This window comes from Scylla paramamosain, chromosome 36, assembly GCF_035594125.1.
Source record: "Scylla paramamosain isolate STU-SP2022 chromosome 36, ASM3559412v1, whole genome shotgun sequence".
Taxonomy (NCBI): domain Eukaryota; kingdom Metazoa; phylum Arthropoda; class Malacostraca; order Decapoda; family Portunidae; genus Scylla; species Scylla paramamosain.
Window position 1 is genome coordinate 6,119,811 of NC_087186.1, and position 19,775 is coordinate 6,139,585.

At 41.7% G+C, this 19,775-nt stretch overlaps 2 protein-coding genes across 8 annotated transcripts in view; one reads left to right on the forward strand and one right to left on the reverse strand.

Moving 5' to 3' along the window:
• On the forward strand, positions 1-18,581 carry LOC135090747 (uncharacterized). 7 transcript variants are annotated; one of them, XM_063987791.1, is made up of 6 exons: positions 1-218; positions 7,778-7,907; positions 10,363-10,449; positions 12,984-15,931; positions 16,885-16,961; positions 18,166-18,581. In XM_063987791.1, the coding sequence occupies exon 4, from the start codon at positions 13,113-13,115 to the stop codon at positions 15,900-15,902; it is 2,790 nt and encodes a 929-aa protein (XP_063843861.1). In that variant the 5' UTR covers positions 1-218; positions 7,778-7,907; positions 10,363-10,449; positions 12,984-13,112; the 3' UTR covers positions 15,903-15,931; positions 16,885-16,961; positions 18,166-18,581. The 7 variants fall into 7 exon arrangements, with proteins under 7 accessions (XP_063843861.1, XP_063843859.1, XP_063843862.1 ...); XM_063987789.1 differs by lacking the exon at positions 10,363-10,449; XM_063987792.1 differs by lacking the exon at positions 7,778-7,907.
• Positions 17,108-19,775, reverse strand: part of LOC135090753 (polyadenylate-binding protein-interacting protein 1-like) — a 12,777-nt gene continuing 10,109 nt past the window's right edge. Inside the window, exon 9 of the mRNA XM_063987803.1 lies at positions 17,108-18,246. Within this exon, the coding sequence (XP_063843873.1) occupies positions 18,171-18,246 (76 nt within the window). The 3' untranslated portion in view covers positions 17,108-18,170. The remainder of the gene's footprint in view (positions 18,247-19,775) is intronic.

Below are 19,775 nucleotides of genomic sequence, written 5' to 3' on the forward strand. Positions count from 1 at the left end.
ATGGTGACAATAATCAACAAATCATCATATCAAACATCCGCTCGTGAGAGAAAGAGAGTCTCATTTCTGAGTTTCCTGCTTCGAACAGGGACTCGAGACTCGTGGGTTAGGGGCGCAAGAGGCCGCGACGTAGTACCGGGAGGACGTGACCGGAGGAAGCATGGGCGTCCTCCTCTCCCACAGGTGTTGGTTCCGAGGACCTTCCACAGAACGTGCCGGTGAGTTGTGGGGAATAACAGCGAGGCAGGGGTGAGCGGTGGAGGGTTTTGTGGGTCTGTAAAAATTCACGACGATCATTTTTTTCACGGCAGATTTATTATTATTATTATTATTATCTTTTTTTTTCACTGTTTACGTCAGCCATTACCTTCCTTCCCAACCATTCGCTACCAGCCTTGCCCTGATTTGCCCGTCCAGCCTTACCGGTGCACGAACTGACAGTGCATAGAACAGTGTTGAACTTGATGAAGTGAGCGGCCGATCATAGTTGGCTGAGTGGTCGACTTAGACTACCTAGTTAGTCTTTTACTCACTGGTGTCTTTTTTTTATATTGAATTAATTGTTTTAATCATTAATAGAGTATATGATGAATTTTTTTTTTACTTATTTATATTTTATGTATTTTGACGTGCTAAGAATAGTCGTAAATTTGTCTTTATCGATATTTAGTTATATTTAGTCACGAGCCATGTTGGGAGTCACGCCAAGGGGCAAGACCGTGAAGGAGGCGAAAATGGTTGGATAAAAAGCAATGCGTAAGGAATATGTATAAATAAATCAAGGAATCATCATACAAAACGACAGCAACAACCAAAAACGATAAAAAAAAGTAGATGTAGTAAATCTGAAAAGAAAAGCGACCCCCTGCCACTAACCTAGGCTAACCATAACCTGACCTAATCAGGGGTGGGTTACCGTCCCCAACCCCCAACTCTTAAGGACATAAACCTAACCAAACGATGTGCGTACAGCTTAGTTAGCGAGATCTTCGCACCTTCCCTGCATGACTGCTGTCCCTCGCGATGAGCTCAGCTTACAAAAAATAAGATCGAAGGAGATCACTGAACAGATAGTGACAGTTCACACTAACCATTTCACACGTCCGTCTGAGCAGGGAGACAGGAGATCGCTCTTGTGACATGCATAATGCTAGAAGGGCTGTCTCGTCTCAGGGAAGGATATTCAGCATCTTTAATGAAAATTTTCCGTCTACGCCGCTGACGTCACTGATGAATGGACCCACTCCGGCAGGGCGAGGATGTGTATGTGAAACGCAAGGTGTTAACTCGACCTGAGTGGTTTTCTACTGGTCATCGCAGTCTCTTTCCCACCAACCACTAAGCCAGTGAGCGAGGAGGTTATTTAAAGAGTTTTCATGGATTTCCTGTTTGGTATTTTATCTCAGCGCTGACCTCATAGTGACACTTGATCGTGGGGTGCAAATGGTGAAACTAGCGCCAGTGATGTGAGTGGCTCGTGACGCTGTGTGGTGCTGCTGTCCGCCTCGTGAGTGCAAGAGGAACACAAGTCTCAGCCTCACCAGGCTGTTATTTATTTATTTTTTTTATACTGAGTATAAATGCCACTTAATGACAGTGACTGAATTTGGTGCTAAATAGGGAGGGGATGCGGTTTTTTTTTTCACTGTTTGGAAACATAATGCAATATATTCAAGCCTAAAACACGTAGTACCATCTTTCCCTGCGTTTGGGCACTGTACTTTCCTGGGATTTCCCGGCCTGCTCGCTGCCAAACCTGTATCAACACATATTACTTTAAGATTGTGGGGTTGTATTATGTATACATACACTGTAATGTTCAGAAAAGGCAAGTTAATGTCATAAATGTTATTTTTTTTTAGTGATAACTGCTTTGTTTTTCGCACACACGACAATACTTGGCAGAGTTTTCTGAGAGAGAGAGAGAGAGAGAGAGCCCTGACTGATTAGCTGCCTCTCAATTTTTCTTTTCTAATTCTAACAGTTCATAGACGAGTATAGATCGGGCGCTTGTCTTTCTCGGAAATCAATACTTGCTGGTAACTTGAGAAACTTTTTTTTTTTTTGGTGTGTGGTGGAGAGGGGGAGGGCAGTGTGTCATTGTAGTGGAACCAGACCATCTTGGTGCTCGGGTTGTTGGTTGTTGCTGTCCTACACTGGTGTCACGTTTACAGTTGAAAGGTGTATGAACACCTCTCTCTTTAGCTTATACTGTCACCCATTGCCTTAATTATTCCAAAATTATAAGTTGTGTACGACTGCATGTATTCAGAATGGATTTCGATTTGATGATGGAATAACGTCACTATATCTTACGGTACACTTGGCACACGTATAGGCGCTGCGGCGTTGCCGTCCCTGTGCCCTTGACACGTGAATCTCCCAGGTCGCTCCCTACCGGCCATTGTCAGGTCATGTCACTCCAGGGTTGAGGTGGCAACAGCGTGGAGAGGTACAGCCAACACCCTGTGTACCTGCCTTAATAGTCTGGTTCCACTACAGGAGATTGTGTGAAGCTTGCGGATTACATATTTCTCTCTCTCTCTCTCTCTCTCTCTCTCTCTCTCTCTCTCTCTCTCTCTCCTATAAGCTTGGGGGGCTGGTGAGGAAAAAATGGAGGTAATAATGAGTCGTGTGTCCCCTCTGTTAAAAGAAAAGGTAAGTCACAATGTGTTCTAAGTAGTGGCCACGGGAAAAATCCCAACATGTGTAAAAATATTTCAAGTGATTCAGGAAATTCTGGATCCTTGTGTAACAATCTCGTTTTGATTTCCTTTACCACCGGCCTTTCAAGCGCTTAGAACCTGTGTTAAACTTCAGAAGTACAAGTTACCTGAAAAAGTTGGTATTCAGTCGGTCAGACAATTACATAAAGTTTATATATATATATATATATATATATATATATATATATATATATATATATATATATATATATATATATATATATATATATATATATATATATATATATATATATATATATATATATATATATATATAAAATATAATTTTTTTTCTCACCCGTCTAACAATATCGGACGAGACTACATTTTTCTGGTAGATTTTGATGAACTTTGAATGAATCTAGTAACCATTTCCGTTGCAAATATTTTTTTCCCCTTTTATATCTCGCCCACACACACGTAAACAAGCAGAAATCCATAAAAAAAAAAAATTAAACCTAACCACCGCTACTGCCACTCATGGTGGTGGTGGTGATGGTGTTCCTGTTGTTGCTGCTGTTGCTGTTGTATGCAAGTTACTGAGATTTGCTGTGTGGTAGTGTGTGTTGTGTATTATTTACCTACCAACGGTCTTTGTCGGTCTCGCAACACAACCATCCCTTCCCCGCAGAAAGAGCTCAACAGAAATCAGTGATCGATCTTTGGGCGAAACTGAGGCTACTAACACCGTACACCGGGACAGCGAGGTCACAACACCTCGGCGCACACCCCGTGCCTGCCTGTTGCTGGTGAACAGGGGCTACACATCTGCCTTGCCGCTCGTGAATCTCGAATACTTGGTCTTGATGATGTGGAGCTGCGATGATCCTGTGGGGATCGTATGAACCCTGGCAGAGACATCTCGTATACTGCCTCCTTAGTTGTGACTTGTGAGCCGAGGCCCGAGCGTTCAAACCACTGCACTACAGTGTTTGTGTGTGTGTGTGTGTGTGTGTGTGTGTGTGTGTGTGTGTGTGTGTGTGTGTGTACTTCACACGCTACTTGGTAAATAGTTTTAATTACGTCTCAACAGATTCATGTCATAACTATCAGAATCGCGTGGAGGGCGAGGTTCGGCTCTTCCCAGGCGTCAGAGAGGATGACAGAAAACACAGGTGCTTAGGATGGATTTATTGACGTGAGGTGAGTTAACACACAGGATGGGAATACGTTTTCAGCCTTTTACCTTAACCATAGATCACAGCATATTTCCACACACACACACACACACACACACACACACTCATGACCACCGCAGTACTGTCTTATGTTACTTTTGGTGTCAAGCTGTTTTCCATCTCAACTTCGTGGCGGCAAACTTTGTCGTCTTTCCTCACAATTAGCCCCACGGAAACCCTGGCCGAGGAGGGCGGGGGCGAGGACCGAAGTAAATGGGAGGTGGTGGCCCGCTACCAATCCCGGAGAGTGTACCCTGCAAGAGTTAACAGATAACTTCATTGCCATCCTTCTCGCTGGTAAATTGTGTTCCGTGTTCCTAACCTAAACTTTTCAGCATGAGTGTTATTTGGACAACTTTCAACAGACCTTTGTGTAAGTGTGTTTTTCCTCTCTCTCTCTCTCTCTCTCTCTCTCTCTCTCTCTCTCTCTCTCTCTCTCTTTGCCGTGGCAAGCTGTTCCTTTTGTTGTCTTCCCGCAAAATTAGCCCCACGAAATCCTCGGCAGTGGTAAACTCGAATCCGTGTTCCTAAACGCTTCGGCGTGGGTCTTATTTAGACTTACTTTGTACTTTTTTCTTTTGTCTATGATTCTAGCGAGTAAAGCAAGGAACCTGCAGCATGTGCGAGAAACAAGAATCATGTACTTATGAATACTCGACTTATCCCGGCTAATCGTCAATGTCGCCTTTGAATAAAGTCCTAATGAGAGCCTCGTCGTTGTGTCGAATCTTCGACCGACCTATCAGTTAGTCAGTTAATCAACCAGTCAATCAATGGATCAGTCAGTCAATCATTCCAATTATCAAATAGTCAGTCAATCAATCAGTCAGTCAATCAGTCTGTCTCAATCCTACTTCATCACTGACACAGAACGCTTCCCTCACCGTGCTGGGCCACTCGGCGGGTCTTCCACCTGCAAAGTGAAGCTGGAAATCGGCTGGACTACCCTTTGAAAAGTTTGGACGGCTCCCTGGAAAAAAAAAAAGAAACAAGCAAATACTTAAAGCAGCACGACCAGCTTCGATAAAATTTGTGGATTTAAATAAGGAAAAATAAAACAAATTAGTAAGTTTAATCATCGTGAAGAACCTCTTGAACCTTGGTGTGCAGGTGTGACGAGTGAGATGTGTGATATCTGGGACAGTGGTGGAGAACTGGAAGGGGCACCACGCATCAGTCACTCGTTCCTTTGGTAAGAATTCTTTTCCTCGCAAGTCACATCCTTCTCTCCCTAACACACACTTCCTCTTCCTCCTCCTCTTAGGTTTCGTGCACGCCAAAATGTAAAGAATTTGTTCCCAATTGTTTCATCATCTCACCTTGACTGCTTTGAACAGGCTACTGGCTAAGTCTAATGGAAGTTACCAGGACCTTCAAGTGTGTTTCCATGACTCTTAAGGATAGTTTAACAAGGATTCAGCTTATTCAACAGATAACCCTCCTCCCCCATGAGAACGCTCTGTAGCCTTTGAGAATAGACCTTAAGAGAATAAAATGCTTGAGAATGCGTGATAAAACTGCCAACCTCCACGTCTCGCCGTCTCTTCCCATCCCACTTTCAAGACGGACCAAAGTCCATATTAATCATCTCGCGACTGTTACGAAATAATCACGTGGCCTGCGGTGAGACATTCGAGATTCTGACACGAGACACGGCTGCAGTCCACCTTACCATTCTATCAACAGAATTTCCACGTCCTGTCCCATAAAGACCTCTTCCCTTCTTGTGCATTCTCTCTCTCTCTCTCTCTCTCTCTCTCTCTCTCTCTCTCTCTCTCTCTCTCTCTCTCTCTCTCTCTCTCTCTCTCTCTCTCTCTCTCTCTCTCTCTTAACCCTTTGACTGCTGATGAGTGCAGCACTTGTTAATTAATCCAATCAACCCTGCACCGTTTCACAGAGCAGAAATAAGACGACACCCGCTAGAAAAACCTATACACAACTCCCCCACTCCTGTAGATGTATGTAGTGTCTTTTGAATTCATACCCTGAACCTGCACCAGACCATTTAAAACTTTGAATTGAAGCCATAAGGTTAACTAAGATCTACAGAACCTTCCCTGGATCCTGAGGGTGAACTGCGCGTGCATTACCTACTGACTGCTGGGTCATGGCGAGGCCCACCACCAGCAGGAGCAACACCGATAGAGGCAGGAAGGCTCTCATGCTGCAGGCGGGACCTGGCAATATACGCAGAAATAATCTGGAAGAAAGAATCGTCTGTGATGAGTCTCCTAGCTTTTGCACAAATTCCACTTTCCTCAACAGGCGCTCACTCCGGTAAGAACCAGAAGCGGCGGAACAAGCAGTAGTGTAGGTGAGAGCAGAGATAGAAGCATTTACTGTACCTGCCTGGGAGGACAGAAAGAAGGGACGGAGTAGAGGAGGCTGGTGTGATGTTGCCACGACCACCGAGACAACTTCACTGATGCAAGACACCGGTCTGACTGGTTTATAAGAGAGAGAGAGAGAGAGAGAGAGAGAGAGAGAGAGAGAGAGAGAGAGAGAGAGAGAGCACATGGGAATCCCGCTGACTTGCTGAAGTCTCGCAAAATTTTCCTGCAATACGCTCGGTGACTTCCCTTTCAGCCCCGAGTGCAGAATGTTGCGGGGCGTGGGGATGCGTGGCTGTTGGAACGATGACTAGGGGAGGGTTTAGTGGCGATTTGGGAGAGGGGAACTAAGATGCGATTAAAAAGCAAAAAGTGGCTAAGGAATGGGTAAAGGAAGACGAGTAAAGGTCAGGTAAGATTAGGTAAGTTAATTAAGTCTTAAGAATGAACGGTGGAAGGAAGAAGAATAGGAATGTGATCCTGTTCCTTGTTATATTGCATCTAGTCTGACTTTGTATCTCTCTCTCTCTCTCTCTCTCTCTCTCTCTCTCTCTCTCTCTCTCTCTCTCTCTCTCTCTGCGTGTGTGTGTGTATTTGGGTAGTGAAGACCTTGCGCGTTGATAAAACCTGTGTGGGGGCACATGGATGGAAGTGCGTCGTTTTCCTGTTTCTGCTGGCATGCTGAACTGCTGGTTTGACTGCAATAGGGATTTTTCAAGTGATGAGAATTTATGAGTGCGTATTTAGCCTGCTTATAATTCTAAGAGAGCACTCCCTCGTGTCTGCTACTTTTTATATGCTCTAGTGAAATTTACATATGTTCTGAAGGGTGTTTGCCTGGTATTATCCAGTATAACGGGGTATTATCCAGTTTAACGGGGTTCAGTGGAAGCTTCTGGAATTTTTAAGGGTATTTCCATGATTTTGATGATAGCTAACAGGCTTTGTTGGAAGTTAATGGAATTATCAAGTATGTTTTCATGGTTGTAGTGGTAGTTGATCAGGCGCTTATGAAAGATATTAGACCCGGTTAAAAGTAGACGAGGAAAGACAACAAAATATTTGAAGAAAATGTTCCCTTGTTTTGTCTTTCCCTCCTCGGTGTGAAAACTGTAAAACTCCTCCTTAGTTGATAATCATAGAGTACCGGTGAACACTTCCGTGATGTCTTGGCGGTTAATTCTCTGCTCCATACACCAAGGCAGTTCTCTTCTAATCTATCACTTTCTACCGTGCCAAACATTTACGGGGCAAGTTCTTAGGTTGTTTGGTTTAGTTGCTGAAATCAACCATAGACAAAAGATGAATAGGCCAAGAAGCTGATTGGTGTTCGCGGTCTTCACAACCAGACGATTAACTGACTCGTCAAAAATTCACTAAAGAAACTGATTCATTACATGTCAATAACCTTTCAAGGGTACCTTTTATACGAGAAAATCCAGTAAACTTATCAGAATGGTGACAATAATCAACAAATCATCATATCAAACATCCGCTCGTGAGAGAAAGAGAGTCTCATTTCTGAGTTTCCTGCTTCGAACAGGGACTCGAGACTCGTGGGTTAGGGGCGCAAGAGGCCGCGACGTAGTACCGGGAGGACGTGACCGGAGGAAGCATGGGCATCCTTCTCTCCCACAGGTGTTGGTTCCGAGGACCTTCCACAGAACGTGCCGGTGAGTTATGGGGAATAACAGCGAGGCAGGGGTGAGCGGTGGAGGGTTTTGGGGATGTGTAAAAATTCACGACGATTATTTTTTCACGGCAGATTTATTATTATTATTATTATTATTATTATTATTATTATCTTTTTTTCACTGTTTACGTCAGCCATTACCTTCCTTCCCAACCATTCGCTACCAGCCTTGCCCTGATTTGCCCGTCCAGCCTTACCGGTGCATGAACTGACAGTGCATAGAACAGTGTTGAACTTGATGAAGTGAGCGGCTGATCATAGTTGGCTGAGTGGTCGACTTAGACTACCTAGTTAGTCTTTTACTCTGGTCTTTTTTATATTGAATTAATTGTTTTAATCAGTAATAGAGTATATGATGATTTTTTTCTTTTCTTTATTTATATTTTATGTATTTTGGCGTGCAAAGAATAGTCGTAAATTTGTCTTTATCCATATTTAGTTATATTTAGTCAGTCATGTTGGAAGTCACGCCAAGGGGCAAGACCGTGAAGGAGGCGAAAATGGTTGGATTAAAAGCAATGCGTAAGGAATATGTATAAATAAATCAGGGAATCATCATACAAAACGACAGCAACAACCAAAAACGAAAAAAAAAAGATGTAGAAAATCTGAAAAGAAAAGCGACCCCCTGCCACTAACCTAAGCTAACCATAACCTGACCTAATCAAGGGTGGGTTATCGTCTCCAACCCCCAACTCTTAAGGACATAAACCTAACCAAACGATGTGCGTACAGCTTAGTTAGCGAGATCTTATGCACCTTCCCTGCATGACCGCTGTCCCTCGCGATGGGCTGCACCTTCGGGGAACGATTTACATTTCCTCCAAGGGTTGCGCCACCAAGTCACGGGCTCATTGCAATTGTTGCACATACACCGACAGTCTCTACAACAATGATAATGTACACAGCTGAGTAACTTGTACGTACACAACTAGCTCAGGCCTTAACTTAGATGCTGAATTGGTGCAGGCCGTGGATAGAATGGTCTTTAGTTACGTCTGACTGAGATCTGAGTTAAATTAACCTAGCAGACACAAATATGTTTCAAAATGTATCCAAGTCTAGAGCAAGGATATCATTCAGTTATCTTTTTCCTTATCTTTGAACGTATAACGTATATTGTATTTCGTGGTTTAACAACAAGAAATAACTTGCACGCACACCTGGCTAAGTTATTTTTATCCCTGCTTTGTAGGAGGGCAGTGGGAGCAAAAAGGTGCCGGACTCCTCAAGACTCGCATACTGATTATTTGCAAAGCCCACATATATTAGGTTCTCATGATTTTTTTTTTTTTTTTATACAGGTAATGCAGAATCCTTAAACTGTCACCAGAGTCATGAGAACATCGTTGAAAATCTGTCTTCCGCTACAGCCTGTTGAAAAAAGCCGAGATGAGGCACCTAAACGTCTGAGAATACGAACCCAGATAAGACAGGTTTAGTCATTCAGGGAGAGCGACAACAAGGAAACTAAGAAAATACGGAAAAAGGAACTAATGAAATGGAGCAAATAAACTACAAATAAATAAATAGATAATAACCGTAATTATTTTTGCGGAACAACCATAAATACGTAGTTCCTATTTCATTTCCTTTTCATATTTGTCATCTGACGCGGCAATATGCATATCACGGAAATATACCGTGTGCACGTAACTTCCATTTATGGGAAGTAAACACTAGGGGAAACGCGTGTAAATAAAACAGAAAATGGCCACGCTGATGTACAGTAGCAGCATGTGATAACTGTTCATTGTCTTGTTTGTAATTGTATATCTGTGGAGTTTGTCAGGTCTGTGCTGCCTTTCCCCCAACGCTTCAGGGCTATAGTAGTACCCTCTCCCTGCATAGTTTCTGTTCGTGACGGTAGCTACAGTAGGGGACCGGTATTCACAGTAACCTATGTCATAATGTTTTCCATAATCTTAAATCTGTTGGTTTAATTTGCTTTACTAAACCTGGCATTGATATCCTCTCATCAGAGATTGATAGTGTCAGTTCACACTATCCATTTCACACGTCCGTCTGAACAGGGAAATAGGAGAGCGCTCTTGTGACATGTATAATGTTATGAAGGCTAGAAGGACTCTCTCGTGTCTGGAGAAGGATATTTAGCAACTCCAATAAATTTTTTCCGGTGACGTCACTGATGAATGTATCCACTCAGGCGGCCGCGGACGTGTGTAAAACGCAAGGTGTTAATTCGGCCTGAGTGGTTTTCCTGTTTGGCATTTTATCTCATCGCTGACTTCATCATGATACTTGATCGTGGTGTATCATGTGCAAATGGTGAAACAAGTGCAGCTGCGCAGGCGCCAGTGATGTGAGTGGCTCACAACGTTGAGGGGTGGTGGTGTCTATCTCGAGCGTAAGAGGAAAGCAAGTCTCTCAGCCTCGCCAGAGTATTAACGTTTTCTTTTGTTTTTTTTTTTGAGGCGCCAGTGATGTGAGTGGCTCACAACATAGTCGGGTGGTGGTGTCTGCCTCATGAGTGCAAGAGGAACGCAAACCTCTCAGAAAAGGCAAGTTAATGTCATAAATGTCATTTTTTAGTGATGACAGCTTTGTTTTTCGGAAACACCACAATACTTGGCAGTTTCCTCCGGTCTTTGTCACATCTCTTCAAGTGACCCAGTCAGGTCACAATGTCTGACCGTGTCAATCCATTGGTCACCTCCTCCTCACGCGGAGAGAGAGAGAGAGAGAGAGAGAGAGAGAGAGAGAGAGAGAGAGAGAATTAACCGGCACATTTTTTTTTTCTAATTCTAGCAATTCATAGATAAGTATAGATTGGGCGTTTGTCTGGCTTGGAAACCAGTACTTGCTGGTAACTTTAGAACCCCCCGCCTTTTTTTTTTTTTTTTTTTTTTGTGTGTGTGTGTGTGTGTGTGTGTGTGTGTGTGTTGGGGGGAGGGGCAGTGTCATTGTAGTGGAACCAGACCATCTTGGTGCTCGGGTTGTTGGTTGTTGCTGTCCTACACTGGTGTCACGTTCACAGTTGAAAGGTGTATGAACACCTGTCACCCATTGCCTTAATTATTCCAAAATTATAAGTTGTGTACGACTGCATGTATTTAGAATGGCTTTCGATTTGATGATGGAACAACGTCACTATATCTTCCGGTACACTTGGCACACGTGTAGGCGCTGCGGCGTTGCCGTCCCTGTGCCCTTGACACGAGAATCCCTCGGGCCGTGCCCTATTGGACATTGTCAGGTCATGTCACTCCAGGGTTGAGGTGGCAGCAGCGTGGAGAGGTACAGTCAACACCCTGAGTACCTGCCTTAATAACCAGGTTCCACTACATTATATATATATATATATATATATATATATATATATATATATATATATATATATATATATATATATATATATATATATATATATATATATATATATATATATATAGTATGAATGTGATTAATAATGTTTTACCAATGTCCAACTGACTGCCACTCAAGGGGCCAGAAATGAGATGTCAAATAGATCTTTACACTTACAGTCGGCATCAAGAAAGATTACAGAATTCCCAGTTGATGTCAGTGTCCGTGTGCCATTCAACTTGTTTGATCCTGTTATGTGGGAGAGTGGAGCACTGATAATATTGTGATCTGGCAACTCAAAACAGATGGTGGCTTTGGGTACACTTGCACATTGACGATTTTAGTATAGATTTGACAGTTGAGTGAAAAGGAGATGTTTTTTTGTGTATGCCTTCCTGAGTTTACTTCACAGGTAGATGTTGCATATCTTAACATATCACCCACCAATGGCGGCTGAACTGCCCATTACTGGTGACTAAATAGCATCTGTAGTTACCTTGTGCTGAGGAATAAAAATGGTAAAAAAAAGTTAATATTACTGAAGTGAGGAAAAAAACTGTGTACTGATGGACATAGAAGTTAAAAAGATATGACCAAGATCATAAGAAAAGTTCACAAATTTGAGACCCACCACCAAGAACAAAGGGGGTTCTTTTTTTTCAATTATTTTGCAGTTAGGTGAGGATTAAATTATATTTCTCTTTTTGCACTGTTCAAAGTTTGCTGAGGGACTTTCCTAACCCAGGCCTCACTTATGCTCTAGGATAGACATCTTGCCACCATCTGTTGTGCTGATTATGTGGTTCATTAAAAGTAGATAGATTAATAGTATAGTTATAAAATTACAAGAATATTATACTATACAAAGAAAATATAGTAATACTGTGTCGCGGCAACAGTTGAACATTGTGCTTGGTGATATCATTAAGCAAGTTTTTGTGTCATACTGATATATATATATATATATATATATATATATATATATATATATATATATATATATATATATATATATATATATATATATATATATATATATATATATATATATATATATATATATATATATATATATCTCTCTCTCTCTCTCTCTCTCTCTCTCTCTCTCTCTCTCTCTCTCTCTCTCTCTCTCTCTCTCTCTCTCTCTCTCTCTCTCTCTCTCTCTCTAATAGACAAAAGGCTTTAATGCTTTAAAAATATTTTTATCACCTTTGGACTTTTCTGAATAATCACCATTTTTATCAATATTTAACAGTGCTGAGAACAATGTACCATTGTACTTGACTGAAACTGAACAAAAGATTGAATTTTTGTTAGAACTTGACAGAGCCTTGGAAATATGCCTTTTAAACCATTATTAACATGCATGTCATAAATTTATTTCTTTTAAATCATAAGTTTCATACCTATAGTTGCATTTTAATTGGAAATGTCATGTTGAAGTGGTTGCCATAATGTAGGTTGCTGGACGAAACCCGTTGGACAGTGACAACACTCCATATACATTACTAAAATTTTATTGGTACACTCATCATCAATTGTGTAATTCAAAAGAGTATCCATTAGTGAAAAGATTGCAGACCTCTTTTTAACTACTGTAATGGCCAGAGGTAAGAATTTTGGCTTAATATTGTGTATTGGTATACAAAGCTTTGGATCTATATTGAGGACGTGGAGACACAAACATTCTTTTGTATATGTATTTGTAAAGTTATCTTTCTCTTTGCAGAACAGCTGAGGTGATTGTGTATTAATCTGAAGACACAAGCAAGGCTTCCTCTGTCTTTGCCTCTCGTAAGTGTCAGTACCAAGAGAACTGTTGGCTTAACCAGGAAGCTTGCTGGTGCTTGAATCCAAGATGAGCTCATCTGAGTCACAAAATAATAACCTTCTCAGCATGTGCAGTGACAGGCTGTGGGATGTAGGATGGGATCAAGACGAGTCATACTTTGACTGTCAATACACTTTGACTCATCTATATGTTATGCTGGATAACAGGACTATTCCTGATGAATTTGTCAGCTTCTTCATAGCATCTTCTATCAAAACTATCCCCATGGAATTCTACAACCAATTACAGGCTAAGGAAATTACCAAAATGTTGACTGGCAAAGTCACATCATTAGCTTCCAGTTATTGTGCTCACCTGCAAGCCTCCCACAACCAGAGGATGCATGCACTCAACGGAAACCCTGACTTCCCAAGCCACATGGCAGATATTGACAAACGACCATCAGAAGTCAAGCAGTTTCTTGAGGGTATCAGTTCATTGACACCAGTCAGGCCAATCAATGGGGAGGGACTACTGGGGTTCCTGCAGGGGCCTAGAAGTCTCCGTGATGGCTTTCATTTGATCTCCTCCTCCATCTTGCGTGATGGTAAGATCCAGCCAAACACTGACATCCCAGTACCTGCCACCACCCTTTATCCACGTCAACTCAGACCCACCTGCCCAGGACCTGTGGTCAACTCGGCCTCTGCTTTGCCTGTCTCAGGCATGCGTCTCTCTCCTGTTCAGGGACGACCAATGAAGTTCACTTCACTGGGTCAGGCCATCAAAGAACAACAACACTTGTTGGAATTAGAAGACTCACCAGAACCAGATGCAGTCTCATTAGAAGGCTATTTGCACAGTGACCTTGAACTTCTAATGAGATACGAAACTTTTGGTGGCATGAACTTGTGCTTGGAGACTTGGCTTCTCAAACTAGCAGCACTGGATTCAATCATGGCACATGCTGTGCAGCCCCATTCATTGCCAGCAACCATCTTCTCTGCCTTTGACACAAGGACCAGACCTACAGTGGACCAGGCTAAGGTGTCCATCAATGACAGCCCAGTGTTCAGTGAGGATGTTGGGGGTCTTGCCACTCCAATGTTCCCTTACCATGGAGGTGAAGGCACCTTGTCTTTTCACTTATCTACTAGAACAGTTCCTTCTGGTGACTTCATCTTCTTACCTCCAAGGATCATAACCGGTGACCAGAATCGCACTTTGCGGCTTGTTGCTCTCTTTGTGTTGATGGTGACAGAGTGGCCTTTTGGTATATTCACCATCCACCAGGCCACCACTGATGATGTGGGAGGCAACCAAGGGAACCAGGTATTTGTTCCTAGTGCTGCCACATTCCGGATACCGGGGTTGCGGTCTGTGAACATCATCCTTCCTCGAGACACTTTCGGTGATATATCCACTGATCAAAATTCTTTCAACCAGGCTGCAGCCGTCTGTCCTCAGTTTGGGTCAGCAGCCACTGGTGCTGGTGCTACTGTTCATCCAGCTCATGACCCCATAAACATTTGCTGGGATCCCAGTGTACAGCCAATAGAGTATAGCCTAACGCAGTTCCTATGTAGTTGGGCACTAGATTTCAGCTTATATGACATCATAGAAATGGTTGGTATCCTTAAGCAATGCAGTGTTACTGATGCTGACATGGCCTCTGCCCTTGAAATCCTTAGGATGTACACAACCTTCTTCCCATCTCTGATTGAATCTGACGATGCTAGCGAGACAGATTTTGCCCCTGATAGTGTTGGTGGGATGCGAGTTAATGTCTTGAATTGCACTGTATTACCAACTGCATCTTACAGTAACTCTGTGCCACAAGTAGTAGGAGGTTGGCCACAAGCATCAAGCCCAGATACAATTGTGATGGGCTACGATGTCAATATAATTGCCTTCAGTCGTGTGATGCTTGGGTTGATGGTGAGCCCCACCCTGTGTGTATCCTCACCCTGCTGCTTTGGGAAAGCCACCACAATAGCAGAACAGATTCTTGGTGCTATGCAAGCTGCTGTTTGCCCACAGGTGTGCTATGCTCTATTTGGCATAACTTCTGAAGGGCTAACCAATGCATCAAAATACAGAGGTCTAAATTCTTCTCAACACCTTGTGCAGAAGTTATTTGCTTCTTCTGAGCCATCCCAGATGGGTGCATTCTGGGAGTTCCTGGAGAGGAAGCTCACTGGATATGGTCATGTTGGGATTGTCTTCAACAACACCAGTATCAGCCCATATTCCAGGCAATACTGTCGAGGGAGGTTCTCAGCTGTAGACCGTGATACCATTGCTGTGAATGGTACTGTGCCTGCCATCATGGTCACTGCTTGGCTGGCACTATTTTCAAATGAACTGCCAAAGAGTGAGGCACCTTTCACTTCATTTCATAACCACAACATAATTGCTGGCTACAATACTGACCAGGACCCCACCTTGCATCCTCTCACCCTGGATGTCAATGGCGTTAAATCGACGGCTGGCTACACCACTGCAACTGATCAACTCTCCTTCTACTCTGAGAACCAGCTGCCCACTGATAATCTGAACTCGCTATATAACATCAAGCTGGCCCAGACTGAACCAGCCCATCGCCATTATGTGAGATACTGTGGCAGGACCATTGATGGAGTTGTCTTTCCAGCAGCCAACATGTTCATCAAGCAGCGTGCACTCCCCCTGCTTCCAGGAGCAGTCCGACCAGGACAAGAGGCAGACGCTCTAGTAGGCTCCATCCCTCGCATGACTACTGAAGGTGCCAGAGTTGTGATCTGTCATGACCTGTTGGGGGTGGGTAGGACACTACTTTTAGCAGAAAATAGAAGAGGTACTGTGCAACGGGCATCCCTCAGATATCAAAAATATTAGCTACTTTCAACACCAGGATCACTGGAGAGGTGAGATGATGGATTTTCATGGTCACACTTTAAACTTATTTATACATAATGTTTATAAATAGTTTAGATGGAGTACACTAATGTGACAGTTTACTCTGAAAGAAGTGTTATTAGCTAATGTATTCTTGATTATGTATCCTGTAATTGAAAACTCATTTTCAATAATAAAAAAATTGTCATTATTGCTAAAGACAACATCACTGATAACAGCATAGCAAGATTACATGTACAAATATTGTACCAAGTCATATTTGCTAAGGTTTTGGATGCCTCATACTTTTCTGAGGATTTGTGGCACATTCTTAATTTGTCATGCATTCAGTCTTTAATGCATTGTCAATCTTCATGATTTTGCATAATAATATTATTAATGATATTGATAATGTTCAAGTAACAGTAATAATAATAATAATAATAATAATAATAATAATAATAATAATAATAATAATAATAATTTTTTGTGCTGGTAAGACTGAATTTACAAAGTGATGCATCTTAAGCAGGTATCGATCTTAAGCAGGCATGGGCAATATGACCCCATCTAGTCAGTCCTTCCTAGTTTGGTCTACCTATCTGTATCCCTTAGAATGGTCACTGTAAGAGAAATTTCCACATCTTTTCCAGTAAATCTAAGGCCCATAGAGAATGGCCTCTGTAAGAGATTTCCACATCTATTCCTGTCCTGGATTCTTTTCTTGCATGTTCAGATCTTCTCATTCTCCTTAATTCTTCTTATGACACCATGTAAAGACTAACAGCTACCATTACACTATACACATCTTTATTTAAAAAACTTCCAATCAATAATAATATAGTCAGATTCAGGCATTTGCATTATTATTATAGAAAGCTTTCACTCTATTTAGCAATCTTCCATCTGCATCTTACATTCAGTACATTAACATCCTGTCTACTCTGACATGTGCCTTGTTAAGATCCATGCTCTTCTCCAGATTCTACCGAGGTGCTCCCAATCACCGAAGTTTGTACCTGTAGTGCTGCAGTGACGGTGAGTCTGCTTGCTGTGAAGGTTAGTGTAAAAATATACTTGTTACAGTACAAATATTTGAATACAATAAATATCATTAAGTAGTACATAGAAGGGAGATCCCAGTCTTGTCACTGGTCCTTTTAGGAAGGGAACAGACATTTAACTTGTAACAATAAGACAACGAAGCTTATTTTATATTTATTAGTGAAGATAAATAACCGTCATTAATAATAATTGTAGAGGTCACATTTCAACACTTTAACAAAGGCTTACCAAGCATCAAGTTACTTAGACAGAATAATACTGAACATAACAGGAAAAAAAATAATAAAAAAAAAAAAACTAAGATATCCATGAAGCACTTTAGTTTCTTGATGTCAACAAATACATACATAAATATCTGTCAATAATCTAAAATATGCAAACAGTGATGAAAAGATAACTTAGTCTTGGTAAATCTGAAAATAAATAAACCACTTCTGTGCAACATACCTCAGACATCAAGCAAATGTGAATCCATGACACTTTTAAGGCATCCCCGCTACTCACAAAGCTCCCCCTTTCTCTCTATACACATTTAGTGATAAGTGTCCTCACTATGCGGCTTCCCAACTCCATTTCCTCCAATTGAGTAAGGTGAGGGGGTTTCAGACTCAAAAAATTCAAGTCTGTTCATAACTAAACACAACACTAAGGATAACTTGACTGGATTGATTTTCTGGCAACAAAATCTGGAAGTTGTATAAAGCATTAGATGAAAAGCAACAGTGTTAAGATCCTCAACACATTTACTTCAAGTTCTATGAATATAACTTTCTTAGAAGGCATAAAGAGATTTCTCCCACATAACAAGTTCAGACTAAACCACAGTAAAAGCTTTGCATGAACACTCTAGGTACAGAAAAATGAGTCCAATACAATATTTACAAGACAGATGCACCACAAAAGTTTTTACCTATGATAAAGATCTTACAGACAGAGTATGGATTGTTGTCACCAGCCTGCACTTCTTCCCAGGCTGGTAGAGGCATAGAATAAGGCTCCTCCTATCAGGACAGTGCGGCCTTCTCTAAGTTATGACAGTGACAAAAATACCAACAAACTCAGAATTATTAGTTTTTACAAGCCATATTTTCTAGGTTTCCTTAGTCTCTTATTCAGGTAGTCATTCAATCTCTGATTCTCTCACTCACATCATTCTAACTTTCTCACATGCTCTAACTAAAATGAATTTTCATTTCAGAGGCCTCATTGCTGAAGTCGAAGAAATTCCTCAAAAGCTTCTGCCACATCTCCCTCTAGCTCCTCCACTGCTGGAGACCATCTGGTTGAAGAAGAGGAAGACCAGGATTATACAAGCAAAAAAAATCTGAATTAGGGATAATCTGAATTAGGAATAAGACACATTACAACACTAAACTAAAAAAATGTTTGCCTGTAAGAAATGATAGATGGGTTCACATTTAAATACAGTGGTGACCCAAGACAAAGTAAAGTAATCCAGGTCTAGCTTTCTTAAAGAATCTATTGAAATAGTTGCATTTAGAAAAGATTTGTTCCAGATTTACAGGCAACACCAAAGTTGCCAATCAATATGACCTACAAGAAAAGAGCATGGAAATATCTTTGCATTTTCTTAATAAAATGTTTGTTCATGAGGACTTCTCTTTAGTAATTCTAGACTAGTAGCATAATTCAAAATGTTTGTTCATGAGGACTTCTCTTTAGTTGTTCATGAGGACTTCTCTTTAGTAATTCTAGACTAGTAGCATAATCCAAGTCAGTTATCCTGCCTGCCACTTGGGCCATTTATCATTGTTTAAACATGTACAGTAACTGTAGAAAGTTACAAGACCAGATGCCTGCTATTCTCCTTGATGAAGTATTAAAGGGTGTAATAAATGCATGCATCCATCATCGGGCAGTAACTCGCAGACGAGACAATCATACACTGACAAGTTTCTTCAGCATCAGGATATAACTTGTCACTGATTTCAAGCCCATGGGCCTTCCCAGCTGTTGGATGGGATGTTAGTCCAGGGTCCTTCATACCACTCCCACCTCTGGTACATCACATGCTGTCATATATAGCCTGCCTCCTCTTATTTCAACTTTCAGGATAGTTGGAAGGATGATGAACGAGAGGAAAAGCCATAAATTCTTCCCTTTCATCAAGCATACATTGGCCGGAAGAAAATACTAGAACATACAAGCCTGTGTGAGGCAGCAAATTTCTTACTACTCATGACAGCATGTGCTCTGCCACCTGGTTTCTGGATGCACAAGGAAGACCACACCTGCTACATACAAGCTCATTAGACATGAGGTCAAGAATCCTGGAATCACAGAAAACTCCTAGGTGGAATTTGAAAAGCATGTGCTGTCATGTGAGTAACACAAAAATTGCCAGCTTATACAGACTCGTATGCTCCAGCATTTCCTTCCAGCCAATGCATGTCTGATGAAAGATGAGAATTTGTCCTTTTCTTTTGAGTCATCATCTTTCCAACTATCCTGAAAGTCAATGTAAGAAGAACATTTGATTTGCCATAAGTGTGAAGGGGTAGGGGATGGATTAAAATATTCAACAGCTGGAAATCAGGCTTTGAAATCAGTGACAAACTATGCATAACCTGATGCTGAAGTGACTTCTATCTCTTAATCACAGAGAATAGCAGGCATCTGGTCTTGCAACTTTTTTTTACAATTAAGTTAGTGGTGGTGCATGTCTAAACACTGTTACTTTGCTGCCATGCTGGTGTTCTCAGCTGTCACCCCTTTTCTTTAACTTCTCACACAAGTGTGTGACTGAGTGATGTGCCAGTGAGATGATGCCAGCAACCTCAGGAAGTG

Coding starts and splice junctions, on each gene's coding strand:
- LOC135090747 (XM_063987791.1), top strand. CDS start 13,113: ATGAGCTCATCTGAGTCACAAAATAATAACCTTCTCAGCATGTGCAGT.